Source organism: Ursus americanus, chromosome 32 (assembly GCF_024610735.1).
Source record: "Ursus americanus isolate L20-20 chromosome 32, mUrsAme1.1.p, whole genome shotgun sequence".
Lineage (NCBI taxonomy): Eukaryota > Metazoa > Chordata > Mammalia > Carnivora > Ursidae > Ursus > Ursus americanus.
Genome location: NC_142158.1, coordinates 12,750,735 through 12,775,997, shown reverse-complemented (window position 1 = coordinate 12,775,997; position 25,263 = coordinate 12,750,735). Strand labels below are relative to the sequence as shown.

At 36.5% G+C, this 25,263-nt stretch overlaps 1 protein-coding gene and 1 pseudogene across 4 annotated transcripts; both read left to right on the top strand.

Annotated features, from left to right (window-relative positions):
* Positions 1–328: 328 nt before the first annotated feature.
* SLC35B3 (solute carrier family 35 member B3) lies at positions 329–25,263 on the top strand. 4 transcript variants are annotated; one of them, XM_087857977.1, is made up of 11 exons: positions 438–2,315; positions 4,064–4,192; positions 5,715–6,008; positions 8,281–8,402; positions 11,943–12,097; positions 13,379–13,486; positions 17,728–17,825; positions 20,286–20,378; positions 20,780–20,891; positions 23,543–23,612; positions 24,640–25,263. In XM_087857977.1, the coding sequence occupies exons 3-11, from the start codon at positions 5,808–5,810 to the stop codon at positions 24,788–24,790; spliced, it is 1,110 nt and encodes a 369-aa protein (XP_087714103.1). In that variant the 5' UTR covers positions 438–2,315; positions 4,064–4,192; positions 5,715–5,807; the 3' UTR covers positions 24,791–25,263. The 4 variants fall into 4 exon arrangements, with proteins under 4 accessions (XP_045667516.1, XP_045667525.1, XP_087714103.1 ...); XM_045811560.2 differs by lacking the exons at positions 438–2,315; positions 4,064–4,192 and adding an exon at positions 329–431; XM_087857976.1 differs by lacking the exons at positions 438–2,315; positions 4,064–4,192 and adding an exon at positions 4,209–4,865.
* LOC123801511 (protein arginine N-methyltransferase 1 pseudogene) lies at positions 13,495–17,721 on the top strand (annotated as a pseudogene).

Genomic DNA, 25,263 nt, shown 5'->3' with positions numbered 1-25,263 from the left:
GAAGTGGTCTCCTGCGTGGTGGCCCACAGGGTGGAGGGGCCCCGGGGAGTACCAGGCCGCAGCAACCCGGGAGGCTGCAGAGGCTCGGAGACCAGCAACAAACGAACACGGATCGGAGGATGAGAACTCTCGACCAGATCCGCGCTCGCCGCTCGTACGCCATTTTTGTGGGCGCAGAAGCGCAGCCCTCGCACCGCCAAGCTTACTTTGCGGTCTTCCCGCGTTCGGAAGAGGAGAGAGCATGCGCGAGAGGTAAACGCGCCCTCGCTGCCAGACGGCCTTAAGCCGACGAGGGGGCGGGACCGCGCAACTGCGCAAGCGCGCGGAGACACGTAGGCGGAAGTGGCGCGCGGACGCCTGCGATGCAAGCACCTTGCGAGGAGGCGGCGGCCGCTGTGGAAAGCGCAGGAGTAGGCGGAGAGGAGAAGGAGGTGATGGTGAAGGACCCGGGGAGGGGGAGACGCTCCGTCTGGCTGGCACCGCTCGGGCTGGGGTCACCCTTTCAGGTGACATACCGGCTCTGGAGTGGACGTGTCCCCCCGGCCCTTCGCCGTGTTTGGGACCCAGACCCCCCTCCCCAGAGAATCTTGACACAGTTTATTTCATCTATAAGGAGCGTGCGGGGTCGGGATGGAGGGCACGGGTGATTTCCTTTTCTAAAGAACGGAAACCTGCTGGCACTGTTTCTAGGGAGGAGTATCTTCTCCTCCTCGCACTCTTTCCGCCCTGTGGCTGGTTAGAACTCCCTCAGGTCCCCGCCTGTGGACTCTTGAGACATGAGGCCACTTCCAGGACGGACTTTTAAGCTTATAGTAGGGGGCTTCCGGATAACTGTCAGTCGCCTGGGTTCCCAAGACTTCATCTTAGTTAAGAGCTACTTCCGGATTCTCTTTTAGGGTACTTAGGGTGCCCTGCTCTCCATTTAATTTGTGGTGCAAAGTGATTGTTCTTGCTAGGTTATTAAATTTATGTGATAAACTTCCACTAGGAGTTATGCAGATTCTCCAGTCTTTGCAGCTTAATTTTCTGCCCCACCTGATTTTTCTTTTAAGGAAATGCTGAAAGCAGTTGGAGTGCTTTGGTGTGCTAACGGACGGTTTTTTAGTGTTGGGTATATGCGTTTCTTCTATGGTGGGACCTGAGATGTTGAGAATTGGTTTTTGGATTAACGCTTTCCGAAGTGAATTGGGATAGTTCGGGACTTCGAAGACAGATACAGCAGCATTTGAAAATAATTTAGATAAGTGTTATATGTACTTAATTTCTTAATATATATCAAGTCCTAAGTTTAGATTTATCCCTTGGAAAAAATAGAGTAACCATCAAAAATGAGTGCACTGTTTCTTGAACTTTGTGTAATGAAGTGTGTACAGAAAAATGAGACTGAATCTTGTTTTTCGTTGTTTTATCATCATAACCCATAGGTCACAATTAATATTTAGAGTCCACTTAATTTAGATATAGTGGCAAGGTTATTTTATTTGTAACATTGAGTGTGACAAAATACAGAATCAAGTTTGTTCAGGTTATTTACACTGCAATGACATAATTTCCTCATATTCTACCGTTTTGTAGTGGGAGACTTTTCTTCTAAAGGTTGGAAAAAACTAGATTAAGACATTAACTGAAATAATTTTGACTTAGGTAGGTCATTGTAAATCAGTGTTATTACCAGTTATTTATAACTTATAAATATCAGTATGCTCTAGAAATGCTGCCTTTTTATTCCATTTTAGCAGTTAGTTTTGTACCTCCAAGTAACGTTAAATATCTGTGTTGACTTTAGGAAGAGGCCTGAGGCAGTGAGTCACACCTGTGGGTTTTTTGTTCTTAGTTTCAAGGGTTACTGTGAATTTCTAAAGCAAAGCAAAATGTTGATCATTTAATTTGAAAACAGTTTTTATGCTTGATTTTGTTTTTTCCTGCACCAAAAGAACATTGGCCTAGTTTCTTTAGATGTTGATTAATATCCATCATTAATATCTGAAATGGAAGGCATATGGCAAACATTTAGGATCACAGTTACTGGGTGTCAGAGTTTACAGTATCTAACTCAGTCACATGATCTGACCAGTGATGTTCTGATTAATAAAAGTGCATTCTAAATGCAAAGCCTTGCAGGGCAGATTTTCTGGTGCTGGTACCTCAAGTAAGCAAAGGAAATGAATTTATTTCCATGTTCATTTCAGATGCTTTGTGGGAAATTTCAGTGGAGATGTCAATATTTTGGCACAGATGTCCAAGAAGTGACAGTGGTGGAGGGATTTAACTCTACATGTCTGGCACAGATCTGCGGCTCCTAAGATTGCCAATAGGTGTGTTAAAAGCAGCAAATTGTCAGAAAGGAGCAGGATACTGTTGATTAAATGGTGCTTACTGAAGTGCAGTAGAGTCTGTCATTTCATATCTTATACTTTTGGTATGTGTGAAAACATAATGAAGATGGTATTGTGTCTTTCCTTAAAGATTTCATAACCTTGTGAGAGAAGCAGACACAAAAACAAAAAGGCCGTTATGATTTAGGGTTTTGTAAAAATATTTATAAAGTGCTATGAGAGTCCAGAGAATCAACTAGCTTATAATTTATAGGACCTTAATAATGAGCATTCGTGTTGAGTAGTGTGAAAGAGGGATCAGAAAGGGAAGAAGAGATTATAAACAGGCTAATCTAGTAATCTGGGCAAGAGAGAAGAGCTGCTAATGGTAGGGTCAGAAACAGATTCTCAATACATTTATGGATGTAGAGTCAACAGGAACCTTAGCAAAATATACAATGTGAGGAAAAGGAAAGAGTCTAATAAGTTCCAGATTTTTTGCTTAGTACCAGTGAGATTGGGATTAGAGGAAGAGGAGGTTTGTTTGGAGGGAAACATAATGAGTTCAGCTCTGGACACATTTAAAATGAGGTGCCAGTGGAACTCATGAGTAGAAATGCTTTCAAAGAAGCATTTGGAAATAGAAATCTGGATCCCAGAAGAGAAGTCTGGGTTGGATATCCAGATTCATATTTCCAGCTGCACATCAAAAGGATGATGAATCTGTCAGCAGACTATATCACACTAGCAGTAGTTATAAAAAGTTGAGTGACAGCCAATATTTGTGGTCTGCCTTACTATGTGCTAGTCACTTTTACGTTTATTTCATTTAGTCCTAACAAAAATTCTACAATAGGCACTTTTTATTTTTTTTTTTAACCCCCTTTTAAAGATGTACAACCTTGAGTTCAGAAAGGTTAAGTATTTTGCTCAGGGCTTTTCAGCTAATCAGTAGCAAAGCTGGGTCTTGAACTCAGATCTGTCAAAATCCAAAGCCTGGGGAAAGCACCATGCTGTACAGCTTTCTCTTAACGGTAGCTGTAATTTTATTGAGTCTTTACAGTATGCCATCCATTTTGCTAAGTTATAAACACCTCAGCCAAAGATGGGTGAGGGAAAATTTTTGATACTAATAAAAGCAGGAGAGAGGTCTTCTAGAAGTTTTATTTATTCTCTCTGTGTAAATATAGAAACATTTTTTGCACATTTCCCTCAACCTCTGTTTTCTGTATGATCCTTAGTTTTGCTCGCCGGCACCACTGTACATTTGAAAAATCGTCTTCAGGTAGACAGCAAGTGATTGCAGGGTGGGGTTTTGAGGGCATCCAGGGGAAGGGCCAGTTTATTTGGTTCATCTGAGTATTTGGGTGCAACGTTTGCCAGATATCAAGGATGCAGAAACACGAAAGATTTGAGTCTTGCCTTTCCAGTTCTCTTCTCTCCCAACTGAGAGAATTAGGGAGGGTATTGCAAAAGAAGAAACACTAAAGCTTATTTCAAATCCTGACCTAGAGAAAAAAGACATCGGGCTGAAAGAACATTGTGAACATAAGGCAAGGGTGTTTGAAAGTCCATGGTATATTTCAGGAATGAAATAATAGTTCATTGTGGGCAATTTAGGGCTTGATTGAAAGAGGTGGAGGGAGGGGAAACTTACATGGGGCCAGATTTATTTAAATGGTACTCTGTATGCATGCCTGCACACATGGAAAGTAGTTACTCAGGTTTTTGTTTCTTCTACATTCAAGATCATTTAAAGCATGGTTTATAAAGAAAGTCAAATCTCAAGGGTATCCTGCAAGATGACTTAAAAAGTCAGAGATGACTGATTGAAACAGTGTGGGAAGGAAGAACAATATATAAAGAAGACAAAACAGGTAAAGGAAAAGAAATATAGTAAAACTTTTTAAAGTTATGCTTTTTCTATTTAGAAATTTGGCAGGTGCCCTGTAAAACAAATGTTCTTTGATGCCTGAGTATTTTTAGTTACAAGTTGTATTCCGAACCTTGATCCCAATTTAAATTACTGAAGATGGCCTACTTAATCTCCGTAGTCAGCAAGGGAGAAGTCATCATGAAGAAGTGACTCTAATTCTTACCATTTTAAACCATCATGACAGTTTCTTTTAAAAAGATTTCCAAATCTGTCAAAGTTATCCTTATCTTTCCTCAGATATTCTAAATTTTAGTTCCCATTGGGATTGTAACAGACAGTCTTTTCTAGGAAGATAATTTTTTCATCATCAGGTTGTTCTTTAATTGTCATAATTCTTCACTCTCTCTTCAACCTCTACATGGAACTCATTCTTCGGTTTATATAAATCCAAACGGACATTGACAGTCATCTGTGGAGCCCTCATGATTTTTTTTCACAGATAACAAAAAATTATGTGTTCCAACTTTTTATAATCCCAGAGACTTCTTTCTTTTTTATAAAACAGCTATATTGGAATATAATTGTTACGCAAAAAACCTGCACGTTTAACATACACAATTTAGTGAGTTTGGACGCATGCATGTACCAGTAATACCATCACTGTAATGATCAAGGTAATACACATTTGTCACCTCCAGAACCTTCCATGTTTCCCCCTTTGTGTGTGTGTATGTGTGGTTAAGAATGTTTACCATGGTATCTACCCTTTTAACAGATTTTTAAGTGCACACCACTGTGTTGTTAACTGTAGGCACTATGTCGAATAGCAGGTCTCTACAACTTACTCATCTTGTATAACCATAGCTTGATATTCATTGAGCAACAACTCCCCAAAGACTTTTTAAATTAAAATGATTTTCTCCAAAGGAAGAAAACATTTTCTTTTATTCTGACTTAAGAAATGCTGTTGCTAAAAGCATAATATCCTTTCTGTTGTCTCTGATAAATCTAGCTTTTTTAAATAACTTAAAGTTGTTTGAATTTATTTTAAAACATCATTAACAAATACATTTTACAGTTGACTTAGTATTTAAAGGAGCATCAGCTCTTTTCTGCAATCAAAGACTGACTTTAATATTGAAGATGTCACTCATAAACTATCATGGGCTTTACAAATTAAATCCTTAATACATATAAAACCTTAATAAAAGCATATTTACTTCCTTGATGAAATAAACACTAAGTTAAAAAAAGAAGTAAACACTAAGTTAGCTTTTGATTTTTGCTGTGGAAATGAGAATGGCGTATATTTAGCATTGTATTGGTCTTTATCAAGAGAATATAAATTGGAGAGTAGACATTGTTTTTGGTTGCTTGGAAGGTTGCATGGAGGAATGAATATATTAATATCCAGAGAAAATGAGATTTACCTATGTAATTTTTAAAGCAAAATGTGAAATATTTGGAGCATAGCATCTTATGATCCAGGTGTTTTTGCTTTAATTGCTTATTTCCTTCTTTAGGACTTGCCTCAGCAAGCCAAAGAAACACTGAACAAAGGAGAGGAAACCGACAAAGATAATTTTAGAAGCACTGAATGCAGCAAAACAAGAACAATGGATCTCAAGTTCAACAACTCCAGGAAATACATTTCTATCACTGTCCCTCCCAAAACACAGACAATGTCACCACACATCAAGTCAATAGATGACATTGTAGTACTTGGCATAAATCTCAGCAGATTTAACAAACTTACTCAGTTTTTCATATGTGTTGCTGGAGTTTTTGTATTTTACCTAATTTATGGATATTTACAGGTAAAAAATAGTTACTTATTTCCAAGATGCTAATTGTTTATAACAGTTGAGGTCAATATGGGCATTACTAATAGTTTTGTCCAAGATATTTTTCTTTATAGGATACCACTTCATTCACATTTTTGGTTTTTTAGTAGAGAAAAAGTGTTCTTAAAAGTTAGCTTACTACTTTTAGCAGGGGTCAAAATTTCACAGTTAAATATTTCAGATGGGGAGAAGGGAGCAGAGTTAAACTTAAAAAATTAAAATTATGAAAAAATTTGAAATATGTTAAAATGTAGGTTATGATTGCACCCATGTGTTTCTAAAAGAGACTGACGTATTCGGTGGTATTTTGAAACATAATTCTCCAAAAAAATTGAATGATAACACAAAAGCCATAATCTAGTCCATTGTTGATTCTCGGAGATCAATAATATAAGTTCATTTTTGCAAAAGTATATCAGGATGCGTTATAGTTTTTCCAGGAGTTTTTCATTAATCCTGTACTATCTGAATTATTCTTTTTATGAAGCACCTGTCATGTTTCATTCTTTTTGGCTTCCTCTTCAAATCTAATTTTGTCAGAACCTTACTTTTCTGTGATTTTCGCTGGTGCAAAACATTTCTGACATTGCCACCAATTGTCTTCTATTTGTATTATGTTATGGGATAGTTGTATACCTTTAACTAGCAGTAAATTCCAGACCTTCAGGGACATGGGCTGGATGGGTGAGGAGCCACACTAGTGTAAACAATGTTTGAATGGGTACTATTATTCTTAATGGTCAGTTCATTAGTATTTTCAGACATTACCAACTTTGCTTTTTTATGCAGCTTTCTAACAGAAAACCTTTTATAATTCAAGAAATGGAAGTGGATGTGTTTTGTTGAAACACAGTATTTCTGGTGTTGTTTAATATTAATTAGAATGGTCTTAAAAATTATTGTACTCTTTCCCATTGTGCTATAGAGATGAAATACAAAAGGAAGTATAAATGAAGAAAATGGTAGAATTGACTATTCCTTAGTTTATAAAAATTCTATGAGGAGTATTATGTGAGACAAAAACATGGCTTAAAAATCTTAATATTTATAAAAACTAATTTCCCCACTAGAGGATGATATAAAAATTCAGATATCACAATGAAGAATGGTGAAAAATAGTAAATTTTATCAAATACCAGTTTCAGTTTCTTGTTGAGAAACATTTTTTTTTCTTTTTCAAAACACAATTGTTAAATAATTTGGGAGCAGAGTTAGCCATTGCAAAAAGGAAAATGAATTAGAAATTTACAAATTTTATTAATCTTTTTCTGTTTGATTAATCAACAGATTTTAATTTATAAAATATGCAAAGCTTTTAAAATTAGATAAACATTACTTTCATTTTGTGAAAACTGACACTGCTACTAACTCTTACATATAATAGCATATTAAAATAGTTTAAAGAAAATGCTTGGGGTTTTGTAATGAAGTTGTCTATATAAAATACAGTATAGTGAAATCTATCTGAATGCCAACATACTTAATAAAGCTATTTTCATATTTTGTAGTTCATATGCCAGAAAAATACTAAATATCTTTCAGACTTACTTGAAGAGGAAACCTAAATTTGGGGAATTACACGGTATCCTAAATGTACAAAATCTAGTTCAGAGTCTATGTTTGGGGATGGGTTGATTGATCAACTAAGTCAGGTATTGGAATACCTCTTACTGATTGTTAATGGCTTATTAACAATGTAAATGTTACTTCATAATATAAGATTATGTTTAGACAAAGTAACCATTTCCTTTACAAGGAGAAATTTTATATAATCTGGCACAAATATCCCAAAAAAATCACATTATTAGTTTGAACTGATTAAATTCCTATAGATAAACAAGCCTGAGATAATAGACTTCTAATGAAATATATTTGTTATACAGTAAATAGAGTCTTTGAACCAACTGTCTTTCTCATTGTTGGGGCAGTTCTTAATTTTAGCAACCTCTTTTAAAAAAAAAAAAAAAGAAAAAAGAAAAGCCTGGGATAACATTGCTTCATAGTTATCTCTTCCTCGTTTGCTTTTCTCACTTGAGTATCTAGCGTCAGTTCTCTCCAGCAGTCTCCTGAACTTCTCTAAGTTCACCTCTGAGAAGCCTTGAGATTTGGGTGTTTATTTCGCTTTTTATTTTTTGTTGTTGGGGGTGAGGCTTGGGTTCCTTTAAAAATGTTGCGTTTATAGGAATTTATTGTGAGGAAATTGGTGTGCCCCAGTACTTAACAGTATTCATGTATCTTTTGACAGGAATTAATATTTTCAATGGAGGGTTTTAAGTCCTATGGCTGGTACCTTACTTTAGTACAGTTTGCATTTTACTCCATATTTGGCCTAATAGAACTTCAGCTTATTCAGGACAAAAGGAGAAGGTATGTGGTTTGTTTTTATTTTTTTGACAGTTAAGTTCATTGGTACTAGTTAATTTTTTGTTTTGCTCTTTGGGAATATGGAATATATTATACATGAAATATATACATTTGCAATTAATAAAACGTATCTAATACCCAAGAATTTTTATCAGTATAATCAACTTACAAAAAAATATTAAATATAGTTCAATTGTACACTGAAGAAAGTGGTTTCTCTTTTAGTGTAATGTTATCAGAAAAATGTAGTTTAGGCTCAACTTACAGTCAATGTATCTTGAAACAGGAGAAAGTATTCAGATGTACATACGTGTTTTTTAAATTTAACTGAAATGGGTGTGATTACTGAAAGATTTACAGTGCCACTAAGAAAGATCAAAGTGGTGAATGATCAATGCCACTTTTGTAGTGGTTTTTAAAATATATAGTTAATGTTTTGTGGGATATATTCCATTTAACACTGTCTTTATAATGTGCAGTCGCTGAGACTGCATGTTTAGATATAGAGAAGCTTCGTAACATGCCTTTTCACCAGAACCAAAGGAGTTGGTTTGACATAACATTTTGCATTGACCATCTAGATTTGAGAAATATCTTGAAATATTTTTAATGGTATACAGAACAGTATGCAATTAAAACCTGATTATAAACAGGAGGAGATCAGGAAATTGAATGTAACTTCTTGATAAATGTAAGTGTGGTTATCCTGTCGTACCAGACTCTAAGATGTGAATATTTCATGTATACATTGGGCAATTTAAATGAAGCAAAGACTATAATACTGATAGCCTGTCTTCAATGATAGAAATGTTTAGTCTTTCAATAAAAATAAAAAAATATTCACAGCTACTGTTTTTCTTACAAAAATGTTTTTGATATTTGTCTGAAGGTAACTACAAAATTTTAAGTATTCCAGTCTATCATACCAGTATTCCTTCATAGTTCTAATTTTGCCTCTCAGCCTCTCTTTATTGCAAATAAATAATTATAGCAGTGATAGTAAAATAATGTTTGAATCTGAGGTTAGCGTCTGTATTATTTTCATGCTCTAAAACTGCAGTACTCAGCCATATAGGTGATAAAATAGAAAGTAATTGAATATATCTATCAAGACTAACGTGTAAGAAAGCGTGATGATCCATTACCAATTACAAACTGCTGGAGGTTTGTTTCCAAAGTAAAAGAATCTAATGCTATCTTTATAAAATGGAAAGTGACACAAAGATACATCTCCTTTAAAAAAGATACACCTCCAGGGTACCTTGTTGGCTGAGTCAGTTAAGCGTCCGACTGTTAATCTCAGCTCAAGTTTTGATCTCAGGGTCCTGAGTTCAAGGTACACATTGGGTCCCACCCTGGGCATGGAGCCTACTTAAAAAAAAAAAAAAAAGATACACCTCCCTCTCATTTACCCGAATGAAATAGGGAGTGAGCCTCCAGCCATGTTTATTCCAACCCTTAAACCAAATGACCATAACATTTTTAAAGATAAAATAATTTGTGTTTGATTTAAACATAAATGAAGGAATATAGAAGAATTTACAGATGTATAAAAAATTTAATTATAAATTGAAACCTTTTCATTTCCAAGGCACAATAAAAACATTTTTAGAAAAAGCTTTTAAAGGCATGTTACAATGAATTTGCTTAATCACGTATTTCTGAATTTATTTAAGTGGCACTGCTCTTTAGACCTTTAGGTAGCCAAACTCTGCTTAGTTGTTGGGGTTTTTTTTCTTTCTTTTTTCCTATGTTTATATGAATACTACATACTTGAAAGAGTAAAGGATTTGGAGTCAGAAAACACGTGTTTGAATCTTGGCACAACCTGTAATTAGCTCTCTTAAGACCTCAAGGGAGTTGCTTAAATTCTCTGACATTTGAAGATCAAATGTGGTAATGTGTGGGGAGCACACTGTAAGCCGTAACACCCTATATGCATTACTTGTTGTTATTCACCAAAGTTACCTTGTAACTTTATTATTACTTTGCATGAGGTTTTAACAAAGGAGATCTGTCAGATTGGTTTCTAAGGGGCTATTGAAAGTCACAATCCATCCCCCTGCCTAAAGAAGTAAGAAATTGGGGTATTAAATAAAACAGCCACAGCGGCACCCTAGAGGACGATGATGAACCTCACCTCCTGGTCTCACCAGTGGGCAAACACACCTCGAAGGCTGGGGTTTTTGTGAGTCTGTAAAGAAAGTTGCTCTAAGAGTTGTGACCCTCTGAATACAGGCCTTCTGAGTTTCAGGCTGCTTTTCTTTCTACCTGTGTTATGTTACTTCTGTAATCACCATTCCTTGTGATTCTTTCTGACTTGAGGCAGAAAAAATTTTATTTTCTAGCCACTGTTTGCAATTTATGTCTGAGGACATTTGACCACTGTGACTTTTATCATTACTTGGAATAGTGCTGTTCTTCCCTGATGATACCTCACTGAGTAGTAAGCCCTGCAGACAGCATATAAATCCATGTTTGGGTGCACTGATGCATACGTGGATGCCAAGTTACTTCCACATGGACCTTAAATGTTGACTACTGTATTAGCAGTTAAGTAGGAAAGGCCTGGAAATTGAAATATAAGTGGAAAAGATACATTTTAATTGAATTTTCCAGTAAATTATTTTGCCTTATATCTAGCCAAATAAAAAATGTGGAGTAATTTTGTTGTCTTGATTTAAACATGAACACAAATCCCAAAATGGAAGCCACTTCTAAGTATGCAGCATAATCTGATTATGTGAATAGTACTTCATGTGTTAGTCACACCAGCGTACAAGATTATTTTAGACCATTAAATATCTAGTCAAAGTGAGCATATGCTCACAATAATCGCGCAAAATTCTGAAGATGCCAAATTAAAGACCTCTTTAGGAAATTCAGATAGAACCCAAAGTAGTGATTTGGGATCGCGAGGAAAGAATCAGATTCTTCATCTTGAAGTTGATTATTATAACATCTTACAGAATACAGAGTTAGATTTGACATTGTGGTAATAAAAATCATGTTTAGAGTTTTAAGCCACCACTGTAGAAAATCTGGAGATATTCTGCTCAGGTTATTTTAGCAGAAGGGCTGAATGTATTTTTCCTAATGCTAGATGGGAACATTAGGAAACAGAACAACAATATAGAAGTTGAAAATTAGTTAAGGTGCCTTTTACCATTATGGAGGTCAATATTTAAAACTCAACTCTTTTTTTTCTAAATTTAGTTGAGATAGTTTATATAGTTATATAAAAAACATCTTACCAACTTTTTTTTTTTTTTATACCATCGGTAAGAATCTGTAACTCCGGTACACCATTTTTTCACACAGTTGAGAGTTCTCACTTGTGATTAATTAACTAAGGGTAAATTGTTGTTTTTACCAACATTGCTTTATACAAGTAAAGTGTGATAACTTTTAAAGTAGTGCTATTTCACCAATATTGCTAGAAATATTCAACAGAAATTAGACATTTACACATTGTAAACACATTATCTTACAGTAGTATGAATTGGGTCCCAAAATGAAGATTTTAAAAATTGTCTTTTACAGAATACCAGGAAAAACCTACATGATAATAGCTTTTCTAACTGTGGGTACTATGGGGTTATCAAATACTTCCTTGGGCTACCTGAATTATCCTACCCAAGTCATCTTCAAGTGCTGCAAATTGATTCCTGTTATGCTAGGAGGAGTTTTTATTCAAGGTATAGTAATGATATATTTTCATACTGTTTGAAACTAATAGGATATGTTATGGCATCTAGCATTAGGAAAAACATTAAACTCCAATTAATATTTTCAATGAACATTCTCGATACTGGAATAGTTCTGAGTGACATCTTATAAAAATAAGGTATTATAAAAACACTGGTACTTCTGTCATATCCCTCCTCTAGTATTTGAAATCAATACGGACTCAAGAAAAATAAAAATAGTATTTTATTTTTTTTTCTTTTAATCTGGAATCTACCACATTTCCAGAAAGACTGCATCCACGTATTAAAGGCGTAGCTCAGAAATACCTGGAAAACTCCCTTTTTCAGTTCTTTCATTGTTCCCCTCAGGGCTCCTCCCTCTATCTCCATTATGTAAATGGATAAGTCTCAGAACAAAGTCGGCTTAACCTGAGCAGAACTGCTTTTTTCCCAACTCTCCTGGCTTTATTGGCTTCCTAGAGCCCCAACTAAGTTACAAGCAATGTGGAAATAGGAGTAAAGAGGAAACTGAAATAGCAGTTGGAGCACGTTTTTGTTGTTCATGTCACTGTCGTGAGAAATACTCATGTTTTGATAATCAAGGGCCCCTGTATCGCTAAAGTTCTTACACAGCCTATCTTCATTTTTTCCATTTGATGCCTTCCCACAGAGGCTCTTTGTAATGAAAGTATGTCTGTTGGCTACTTCACGTAAAGTTTCAGGGTTACTGTTCATGCAGGAAGAAGCATTGACACCAGTCCCTATTAGAAACCACGTGCATGTGTAATATTTCCTTAGCGATCCTTATGAAAAAGTTACACTACATGATTTTATTTAAATGTGGATATACTACAACAGGTTAATTCTCACCAACCTAGAAGTTATCTGATTATGGTAGTCGTAAACTTAAACAGTTATATAACCTGAACAGTTGCTCTGGTTACTTTGTAAAGGTATAAGTTATAAGAAGAAAATTCATACCTTCTGTTGTATATGAAATAAAGAAGGCACTGGTGTCCACAAACTTTAAATGTTCATATTTACTCACTACCATAACATATAAAGTAGGATCTCCTATCTGACTTACAAGGACATATTGTGCTCATTGGTCATTTAATTCTCACAAGCCCTTCTGTGACTATCTCAGGCATTGATCTAAGTGTTCTTCATTTATTTTTGACTTTGGATATAAAAAAGCAGATCTTGCTCTACTTGGTTAGACACGTAGATCTAACACTGTGCCAAGTGGGCATTTGCGTAATGAGGTTGGCTTACATTTATTTTACACAGGGAAGCGTTATAACATTGCAGACGTGTCTGCGGCAGTATGTATGAGCCTTGGCCTGATATGGTTCACCCTAGCTGACAGCACGATTGCACCGAATTTCAACCTGACAGGTAAGGAAATGATTTGTACTCCTGGAATTTGCAGGCATTTTGGTTTAAGAGTAAGAACGTCTACAATTTCATAAGGATTTCAAATGATGGTGTGACATCTGTGATTTTCATGTCTAACATAAAGCTTTCAGACCTTCCATATAAGATATAGTAAAAATATTACAGTCCTGGAAATGTAATAGTTATTTTTAGTGCTCTTGTATTTTGACCTGACAAGAGGCTGTTTGGCCAGTCAAAATCTTCTGTGATTGGTACATGATAGAGCAGTTTCTCATGGGCTGAGTCGGAAGTTTACACGTGAGTGTTAGAAGAATCACATTAGTGACTGTTTTTATTCTGTTTTTTTTTTGAAAAAAATGAAATTGAACGTTTGCTTGTCATTGTTTTAGCTGAAGAGGGAAAGTTAATACTGAACAGTGTGCTCTAAGTAAGGTTAGAACCTTAAAGTGCTTGAACTTCCCACCGTGAAGTTAACTCATAGTGTGCCAGATAGAATTTTGTAAATAAAATTTAGATTTTTCACTGGCAGAATTGGTATTATAGTATATTTAGAATTAAATAAGCATAAATGTGTTAGAATATTTTTATTCTAAAGAGCTTGAAGAGAAATTATTATATATACATTATTATCAATCTTATACTACTGAGTTTTATTCATAAGCTTATTATCATCCCATCTCTTAGCCTGACGGAAACAGTATTTAAAATACTTGCGTGTTGGGAGGGGAGGCTCTTTGTGGCAAGAGGAGGTGTAGGTGCGGGTGAAGATGGTGACACCCAAGGCTGCAGACTGCGTCATGGAGGTCTCCTGTGGCCAGGCAGAAAGCAGCGAGAAGCCCAATGCTGAGGACATGACGTCCAGAGATTACTACTTTGATTCCTGTGCTCACTTCGGCATTCAGAAAGAGATGCTGAAAGATGAGGTGCACGCCTTCACGTACCAAAACTCCGTTTCACAACTGGCACCTCTTTAAGGACAAGGTGGTGCTGGATATGGGCTCAGGCATGGGAGTCCTCTATGTTTGCTCCCCAGGCTGGAGCCCACAGGGCCATTGGGATCGAGTGTTCCAGGATCTCTGACTATGCAGTGAAGATTGTCAAAGCCAACAGGTTAGACCACTTGGTGGCCAGCATCAAGGGGAAGATGGAGCAAGTGGCATTTCAGTGGAGAAGGTGGACATCATTATCAATGAGCGGATGGGCTATTGCCTCTTCTATGGATCAGTGCTCAACGTGGTGCTCTGTGCCCCAGGCAAGTGGCTGGCACCCAGCGGCCTAATCTTCCCAGACTGAGCCATGCTATATGTGACAGCCATTGAAGACTGGAAGTACAAAGATGACAAGAGCCACTGGTGGGAGAATGTGTATGGCTTTGACATGTCTTGCATCAAAGATGTGGCCATCAGGGAGCCCCTGGTAGATGTGGACCCCAAGCAGCTGGTCACCAAGGCCTACCTTATAAAGGAGGTGGACATCTACGCTGTCAAGACAGAAGACCTGACCTTCAACGTCTCCCTTCTGCCTGCAAGTGAAGTGGAATGCGCTCTGGTTTACTTCAACATCGAGTTCCCTAGCCGCTGCAAGAGGACAGGCTTCAGCAGCCCCGAGTCCCTGTAGGTACGCTGGAAGCAGACAGTGTTCTACATGGAAGTCTACCTGACAGTGAAGACCAGTGAGGAGATCTTTGGCACCATTGGCACGCAGCCCAGAGCCAAGAATAATCGTGACCTGGACTTCACTGGCCAGCTGCGTGAGCTTTCCATGGACTACTGGTGGCACCCGGTTTCTCCCACCCCAGCCAGGCCGGCCCTGCATGGGCCCAAGGGCTGAGCAGTTTTGGGGCTCTCCCTTCCTCCCTTCCCTCCCAGAGGGGGCTTTAGGAGTCTGGACAGGGGAGGTCACACTGTGACTGTTTTTCATAACTTATGCTTTTATATGGTTGCATTTATGCCAGTAAATCCTCGGTGTGGGGGGAGGGATAAAAAGGTGTTCAGAGAAACTCTGAGAAATGGGTAAAAATTTTAATTATTCATGAGAAAAAAAGTATTACATAAAGAAGAAAATCATTTACATCAGCTTTGTTTTTCTTTCTAAGAATCAAAATTTTTCTTACTGGCTATGAGTTAACCTTCTTTTCTATAACTGTTAACCAGGCTAGGTTAATGGATTTAAATGTAACCAGTACAGCCTCTTGGAGCCATCCTTTTAACAAGCAGAAGATTGTGCTGGAACCTATTATATCTCTTTCAGTTTTGATTGTTCCCAGTACAAGTGATCATTACTTCAATGAGTTTTACTCTGAGAAAGCTTATAGTTACAGATGTGTCTGACATGGTTTAGATTTTTCAGGAACACTTCATGTCAGCAACACTAAAAGGAAGACTATATATGAAAACTGAGGTAATTGACTCTTTTACTTATGAAAAAGCAGTTTTAGAGAAGGCACAGAATTTGTAGTCAGAGAGATGGCTTCCAGTTCTGTTCAAATCACTTAAAATTATAACCATGGGTAAATTGTCAGAGCCTTTTATGCTTCCCTTTTAAAACAGAGATGATAATGATAGCTTGCCTCTCACAACGGCAGTGGGAGGGTTGACTGAGGTGATGGAATAATGGATATGAAAGCGCATGCACGTGCTGGGTGGGGGGGGCAATAATGATGGAATGAGGTGGTGTTGGTAGTCCTGCAACTTCTCACAGTGCTGTAGTGCCAGCCCGTTCTGACTCCCATGGATTTGGTAAGAGAACCTAATAATACTTCATCACTAAGAATAACTGATGAGCACTTACCATAATCCCTGGTCTGTGACAATATATTATCTAAAGGAGATTAGATTATTAAGATCATTACTTAAGGTAGATATAAGTAAAACTTTGAATGTATAGAGCGAATATATCAGAATTTACTTACTCAAATAAATGTGTGCCTTTAAATATTCCCCTTAGGGTGCAATTCAGGTATTTTCACGCCATTGCCATTGTTCAGAACATTTTTGGAATGTCTTCAAATAGCGTGTTAGGAGCTAGGATGTTGTATTTAGGGTCTTCAAGAGCAGCTTATCTTTTTGTTTCAAGGACAGATTTGGTATTTGAAGTAAGTAAAAGAGCATTCAGAATCGAGTTTGGTGGGTAAAAATGTATGGTAAGGTAATGAATACCACAAAGTTAGATGATCAAAAGGCAAATTGAAGAATAAGATGAAAACTTGAAAGTTCTCAATTAAATTCACACACGTGCATATATTTTTCTGCTCCCTGTGATTGCTTATACATTGTTAAAAAAATGCAAAGGGAAACGTCCTAAATCCCATCAGACTCAGGGTCCTAACCAAGGCTGCCTTTTGTTCTTTCTGTAAAGCACTGGGGCTGGTGACCAGTGTCCCAAACACTTGCAGTTAACAGCCTGCTTCTCAAGTAGACATGCTCATTTGCATGAGTGTTGATTTCCAGCTTTGCTTATGCCAGTTGTACCTGTCACTATAACCATGTAATAATATTACTTAAATTGCTCAAAAACAATTTGAAGAGAGACAGAATTGTTTGTTAATTGAAACAGTTTGGTTGACTAGTTAATAAAATCACTATTGAATTAAGTATGGAGGAAACAACTGTAAAAAGAGCAGGATATCATACAAGTGTAAAAGGATTCTGCATCCCAACTGTTTGAGAAGTTCCTGCATTTCCCATGTGCTTTTTAACAAAAACAACTAGGAAAGCATTAACAGTGTGTGTTATGAGTGTGGTTTATACAGAAGAGAATGTGCAGAATTTTAGTTATACTCAGAAAAGACCTTGGCAACCCCATGCATGTTTATGTGTTTTAAATTAAATGTTTTAATAATAAAGGTAACATTTTTTATGATTTCCCTTCTCATCTGATTTTTTCAATTAACGAACTAACCACCAGTCCCGATAGAGCTCCTAAGAATTTCTTCTCTATTTGTTTAAAACAGTATTCCTTTCAAACATTTCATCTAATTTAAAAGCAAAACTAGTATTTGATCTAATAGGGAAACACAATAAGCTTGAATGTAGTTTATTCGTGTTGGTTACTTGTGTTTTTAACGTCATCCTATATGTGCCCGTTACAGCTGGTTATGGATAAAAATCATCAACTTTTACTGAAACAATGTGATTTAAGATCTGCTTTTGTTTTTTAACTCAATTAAATCTCTGATAAATCTCGATTATCATAAACTTACTTAAATAAGGAGGTTGTGTTTCTCTTATGCTTTCTTGAAGGTGTGATCCTTATTTCCCTGGCACTGTGTGCAGATGCTGTCATTGGAAACGTTCAAGAGAAAGCTATGAAACTGCATAATGCGTCTAATTCCGAAATGGTAAGTACTCGAACGCTTTTTCTTCACAGCAGAGGGTCTCAAAAGTGGTGATGTGCTTAACTTTATGAAATAGTTATGATATTAAAGACTTGCATGGCATTTTTAAACTAGTTTGTCACCATTGTTTTCATGAAAGTAATACATTCAAACATTATGGTAACTAAAAAATAAAGATACCACTACCCCTGCTAAGAACTTACTATATAATATTTGATAAATTTTTTCCTTATTTATAGGGTTTTTTACATATTAAAAAAAATCCTTTGTTACATACTTTTCTCCTCTTCTTGTATTTGGTATTGTATTACTTATTTTCCATTTAGAAATTTGTAATTTTGATGTGGTTTGTCTTTTCCTGCATGGGTTCTGGCTACCTATTATAATGATTGAAAAGGGCTTTCCCAACTTTTAAGATTTAAGAATTTTACCCATGCTGCCTACTCGTTTTATGATTGCCTCTTTTTAATTAATTTTTTTTTTAAAGAGAGAGATGGAGGTGGGGAAAAGGGAGAGAGGGAGAGAGAATTTTAAGCAGGCTCCACTCCCAACTCAAAGCCTGACATGGGGCTCATTCTCACAGCCCTGAGACCATGACCTGAGCCAAAATCAAGAATTGGACATTTAACTGACTGAGCCACCCAGGCGCCCCTAATTAAATCTTTGATCCAACCAAAACTTTAAAAAATGTTCTTCTTTATCCACTTGTCCCAGTAACACTTATTGAAAAATCTACTTTTCCAGCTTAAGTGCCTTCTCTATCATGTAATATCATATACTATTCTAATGTAGGATTCAGAATTGTATTCTTTTAAATTTACTTCTGCACCAAAACCATATGATGACAGCACATTTATCATACATTTACCATCTGTTAGGACTAGCCAACAATATTCCTTTTGTTTTTTAGAATATTACTACCATTAGTTATTGTCGGGTGTTCATATCCCCAAATAAACTAGAAAGTCCCATTGTTAGTTGTGATTGGTATGGCATTGGATTAATTTAGGGAGAATGTCATCTATACACTTGAGTCTTTCAGTCCGAGAATAAGGTATGACTTTCCTTTTATTCAGGTGGCTTTTTTTAAATGTCCCTTAGGTTTTTTTAAGTTTTTTTCATATAAATCCAACATATTTCTTATTGAAGTAATTGTTAGGGGTTTCATCTTTTTGCTATTGTTACTGCAAATAATGCCCTTTCTTTCCTTATATCTTCTACCTGGTTGGTATTTGTATATAGGAAGTTATTGTGTGTGTGCTACATTAATTTCACAACCAGCCCCTTGCTAGACAGCATACCACATTAAGAGTATATAGGAATGGTCTTTCCTGTTACTTTGTCAGCAGAGTGGGCATCTTTAAGGAGTCTTTAATCTTGGTCAGAAGTTTTCTTGATCATCACCACTCTTCCTAGATAAGGTAAAGATCAGAGAATTAAGGAAATGTAAATAGCTAGAAAGTTACTATAGTACAGTGGTTAGGAGCTTAGACTCTGAGCTAAGATCACCTCATTTATATCCTAGCTTTACAAGTTCTCTTACTGGGGGGAAATGACTTACTATCTCTTAGTTTATTTACCTGCAGATTGGGGAGTGATCATTGAGTGTCTAACTCCTAGGCCGGTTGTGGGAAGTAAGTGGAATAATTCAGGTAGAGCATTATTAGCACATTACTAGCATTATCAGTACCCGACACATGACAGGTGCGCAAGTGTGATGATGATGCTCCTGCTGATTGTGCTTATGAAGAGTATGAGGAACTGGGATAGAAAGATTGGTAGGAAAACTGGGAAATCAAGCAATAGATATGCCAATAGATATGCCCCTGCTCATTTTCATTATCTGTTAATATCTTAACAAACTTAACATTTGGGTTTTCTGATGTTTAATAAGTAGCTTTAAAGTTTGTTTTGGGGTCGCCTGGGTGGCACAGTGGTTAAGCATCTGCCTTCGGCTCAGGGCGTGATCCTGGCGTTATGGGATCGAGCCCCACATCAGGCTCCTCCGCTATGAGCCTGCTTCTTCCTCTCCCACTCCCCCTGCTTGTGTTCCCTCTCTCACTGGCTGTCTCTATCTCTGTCAAATAAATAAATAAAATCTTTTTAAAAAAATAAATAAAGTTTGTTTTGTTTTGTTTATGTGTGTTTTTGGAACCCCAGAATTCAAATGTGGTTTGAAGTCAGTAATCAAGCCAGGCAAAAAAATGAATATTATGTAACTATGTATGTGGAAGGATCAGTACTGCTATATTACGATGTGCGTAAAATAATCCATAAATTTACGAACAGGATCAGTCATCATCTCCAGAAAGCTAGGCCATATGAAACAATGATGTCACTTTAAAATGGTTTGTTTTTCAGATTTAATTGAGTAGATTAATTGAGCTATATATTGAGAATCCTTCATTTTCTGCCTTTGGTTTGATAGCATTTTTTTCCACTTTATTTTTTAATCTACCATAGGTTTTGTATTCGTACTCAATCGGTTTTGTGTACATTTTATTGGGATTGACATGCACTAGTGGATTAGGCCCTGCAGTAACATTTTGTTCAAAGGTAAACACTAATCACATTTTTAAAAATAAACATCTTCCATTAAATAGTCCCTCTGTATTTCTTGTTCAAAAAGATTATTTTTTATGTAATTTGATAACTCCTTTAATGTATGCAGATCAGAAATTATTTCGGAAATGAAATGATTTATATTTAAATTTATTGTATCCTTGTTCTACCCTATAAGTTAATTTTTAAGCGATTCATAATGTAAAAGTTGGGGATTTTTAATTTCATCATTGTTTTTCCATTAAATCAGAACTAAATAAGAGTCTTTGCTTGACTGCTTTGTTGAACGGCTTATTATTGCTCAGGAAGTTGATTAAAATCTGTAGTTTTATTTCATTTGTAATACCTCAGGGTTTGTTTTGCATTTTCCTAACAGGCTTTTTTATATGTTGCAGAATCCAATTCAGACTTACGGTTATGCTTTCCTTTTTTCCCTCACTGGGTATTTTGGAATCTCCTTTGTTCTGGCTCTGATTAAAATTTTCGGTGCACTTCTTGCTGTAACAGGTAGGAATGATATACCTGCTTCGATTATGATATAAGCATTTAAATTTTCTTTGATGCTGCTTTTCAAAAAACACAGGTAGCATCTACTCTGCATTAAAAAGAAAATTGTTATATTTCATCAATTAATTTTTTGGCTTATAGTATTTCTTTAAAATTCTAAAGAAAATGATGTTTGCTCATAATCTTTTATTTGAAGGGTTAATTTTAAAATCAAATATATACATTTATCTAAATAGTAACTTTTAAATACGTTAAAAGGGCTTTTTATTAAAAAGTTTGTTGGGCTGAATACCCTCAGAGAAAAATCCTGCTTTTATATGCATTTTTAATTTATAACCGAAAACTCCCATTTTGATGCACTTAAAATATGGTAAAGGTATATTTTAAACAAAGCTTTTTGGACCTTTCATTTATACGCTTTCTAGGGCATTAACCAGATTATCCTTTCTTGTCCCTAATAATTATCATGCACCTGCCTTATGCAGGAACTTTGCTTGGCACTTTAGAGGAATGGAAGCTGTATTGGTTTTGCTTTGGAGGAGTCAGGAAAACAGATGAGGGGCTACAGATGAGGCCCAGTGAGGAGGACAGGTGACTCCATGTGCTAACCTTGTATCATTTGCCCAGTGAATGGTCCAGATGGCAAATGCTCTCAGCCTCTTCCATATGGAGAGAGCCCTGAGTGAAGCCCAGGATGGAAACAGAAGGGCACTTGATTGAGATGTCAGAGAAGGAGAGCCCAGTGCCAGCTCTGACATTTAATAACATGTCACCTGGAGAGTATATCTCTCCTCGTGTCTGGGCTTCATTTCTTTCTTATGAAGAGATTGGGTTGGACTTGACCATTTCTATCAGAGAAACATAGGATTTACATCATAATGCATACATGCAGTAGTCATTACCTGATTTTAATATTTCATAGTTTTAGGGGAATAGTTATTCTAATACTACAGAGTAAATTAATCAAAGGAATAACTACCTCTCTCTTTGTAAAAGTTTATTTGCTTTGTAATGTTTCTCTTTATTTGCTCACATAGGACTCCCCTTTTTATTTATTTATTTTATGACTCCCCTTTTTAAAGTTTACATTGCTAATGGTAAACAGAGGGCATGTGACTGTAGATAAGGCCATATCCATAATCTGTCAGGTTATGTCATGTCATGCTACCAAGAAAGATTGCAAATTCATATACTTAGCTCGGTTTCCAGTTTTGCTCATAAGATAATAACTGTTCAAAAAGGGTTTGGTATCAATCGATAGGTATTGATTAAACACTGTGATAGGTATAAAAAATGTGAGACGCAGTCCTTGTCTTAAAGGTGCAGACAGGTTTATTTTTATCTCATGTAAAAGAAATTCAGCAGTAATAGTAATAGCCAGCATTTATATCCTTTATTATGTACCAGGAACCAGTTTACATACATTATTCATTTTGATCTCACAGCAATCCCATAATAAAGTAGGCATTGTTATTGTTCTGTTTTGCGAAGGGTAAACTGAGGCACGGGGAGGTAAAGTGACTTGCCCAGTGGTCAACCAGCTAGGAAGTTGCAGAATCAGGATTCCAAGTGAGGCAGTCTGGCTCCCGACCTGTGCTCTTAACCCACATGTTACACTGCCTTCTGAGCTGGTGTGGTGGCGTCACACTCATTAGGAAACCAGCCTTTTAATATCTTCTCTGCCATCTTCATCCTCTTTCCAGGCAGTGGGATGGGAGAAGACGAAGGATACATCTTTCTCTTTATGGAGTCTTCCTAGAAAGCACACTTCCTAGAAACAGCGCTTCTGTTCACTTTTCTTTGGCCCAAACCTCATCACATGATGACACCTAACTGTAGGAAAGGCTGGAAGGTGCCCATAATAGGGGTCCGTTTACTAACACGGAAGGAAAAACAGATTTGGGGAATCAGGCTCTGACACATTTCCAAAACAGATTCTTCATTTGGAGTTCATTTATTTATGCCTTGTATAATAAGTGCCAGGAGCTGTAGAGTCCAGGGATACAGGATAAATAAGAAAAGAAACTAAGTAAAGCTCACCATCGAGAGGAGGATAGCAACTGATAATGCAAAGTGGGACAGAAAGCTATGATGGAGACATGCCAAGGTCCTACCTCCACGTGGGTGGGACGGGGAGGAGAGTTTCAAACCTGACAGCAGACTCCGAGGCCGTACTTGAAAGACAGGTGAAAGTTAACGCGAACATGTAACGAGGACTGTAAAGATTATTCATGGTCTTCCCAAAGATGACCATGATTAAGATATTAAGTGTACTTTAGCTTACTACTTTTAAAGACCAACCAACCCCTGTGCTACCTAATCACACCTTCCTTGGGAAAGCCCATCTTTCCTGCCAGACTGAGGGTTTTTAAGGGATGACCTGCCTCCCTGGTGTCCTGGCCTTTATCAAGTACTTACTAGGTTGTACGTTCCATTTAACTCTATGGCTTAACGTCTGTACCCCTCCTGGACTGTAAACAGCATAGTAGCAGCAGCAGTGACTTTCTGTTTGGTTTTTGCTTTTCAGTGTTTTCTTGGCGTGTCGCATAGATCTTGGCACATAGTAGGCTCTGTATATTTGTTGAAGATTATTTCCAAAATATTACCAAGATAGTAGGCACATTCTAAATCAACCTTTTTTCTCCGTACAGTGACAACAGGAAGAAAAGCCATGACCATTGTACTTTCATTTATGTTCTTTGCTAAACCATTCACGTTTCAGTAAGTACTTTTTAATTCAACAAGTTTATCTACTTATAGATACCTGGTTTCACATTTCCTCCTAAGCAGCCTTAATTTCTCTATTAAAAATCAGTTTCATCTGGAGCCCTAGTTTATTGATGTGTCTTCTACTTCAGAAATTTAATTATTTTGAAGAAATCATATTGTACACTTAAATTGCCTAGCCAGAGTCCCAGTGCAGTTGTGACCGGTTTCCAATATAAATGAACGTAAGTGATATCTTGAGATTAAGGGATTCCACCTTGCCCTAATACATACAGACATACATGTGAAACAATATATATGTACGTGGTTTTTAAAGTTATTTGTCCCCCTCTCCCACAAAGGATTTGAGGTAGAAAATTATGCTCTAAGGTTATTTAGTTTATGGCTTCTTATAAAGCATTTACTGTTTTCTCGACCATCTAGTATACATTTGAAATCAGTATCATTTACATTTATGCTGCTTAGTAATTGAGAAGATTCAAACCTAGAAATTATCAGTGTATAAGCTTAAAGATAACCACAAGATAAATTTCAGTCAGTGTATTGTTTTCTATAAATTAGTTTCTCTTTCCCCATGTGCTACGTATACGTTATAGCAATCTATGCCAATTCCCCTACTTCCTCAGGATGTGCCCCTCTTTATCTTGTTATATGCTACCCAACTTGGATAAACAGTTGGACTGCCAAACTGAATTCCCAAGATGGCCATTGGCAGATTGACGTACTTGGCGCTTTAAGTATACGCTTAGACTGTTGATTAGGACGTAGACTTGAATTTCCTGTTACTTTCAAAGTTCAAATGAACTACATTTAGTATTTTGTAAAGTCTCTCTTTATATACTTAACATAAATGAGATGGAATTCTATCTGATCTAAAAATAATTTTTTTATTTTAATGCTATTATAGGTCTCCAGTAGCAAAATTTTATTGCCGAATTATTGTGAACTTATCACCAAGTTCTGTGGTTAACGATAAATTGTTACCTTGATATTAATATTTTTTCCTTCTCTCTCTTCTTAGGTACGTGTGGTCTGGTTTATTAGTTGTCCTTGGTATATTTCTCAATGTTTACAGCAAAAATATGGATAAAATAAGACTACCATCACTATATGATCTAATAAACAAAGCAGTGGAAATGAGAAAGTCAAGGACGTTGGCACAAACTGTGTAGGCAGTGATTCATCCTGCTTAAAGTAGAATTTTGAGGGAACAATCATCAAATAATTAATTTTCCAAAGGGATTATTATAAAAACCAAAGGATCTGAAGGCGTGCTGTCTGTTTGCGGATGGGTCACCTGTGAAGTCAGCCTCTTCCGCAGAGCGCTTGTTTAACTGCTTGACTTCTGAAGCAATCAAGAGAGCCACGTCTGCCACACCCTAGAATAAAATGTCAGTGTGAAGGACTAATTCTTAGCACTCTGTTGAGAATTTCACTGCATATGGACCATGTTGCAAAACTAATTGGATATCTTTATGACATTTCAAAGAAATTGATATAATAATATCAATTAATAGATTGGTCTTCATTCATTTTGGTGGTGTTATTTAAATGATTCTCTGTTATAAGAGTGAACAGATGATTTAAAGTCTAGAAAGAATAACTTCATTATAAATAAAAATTATTCTGTGATTTTTTTAATAAA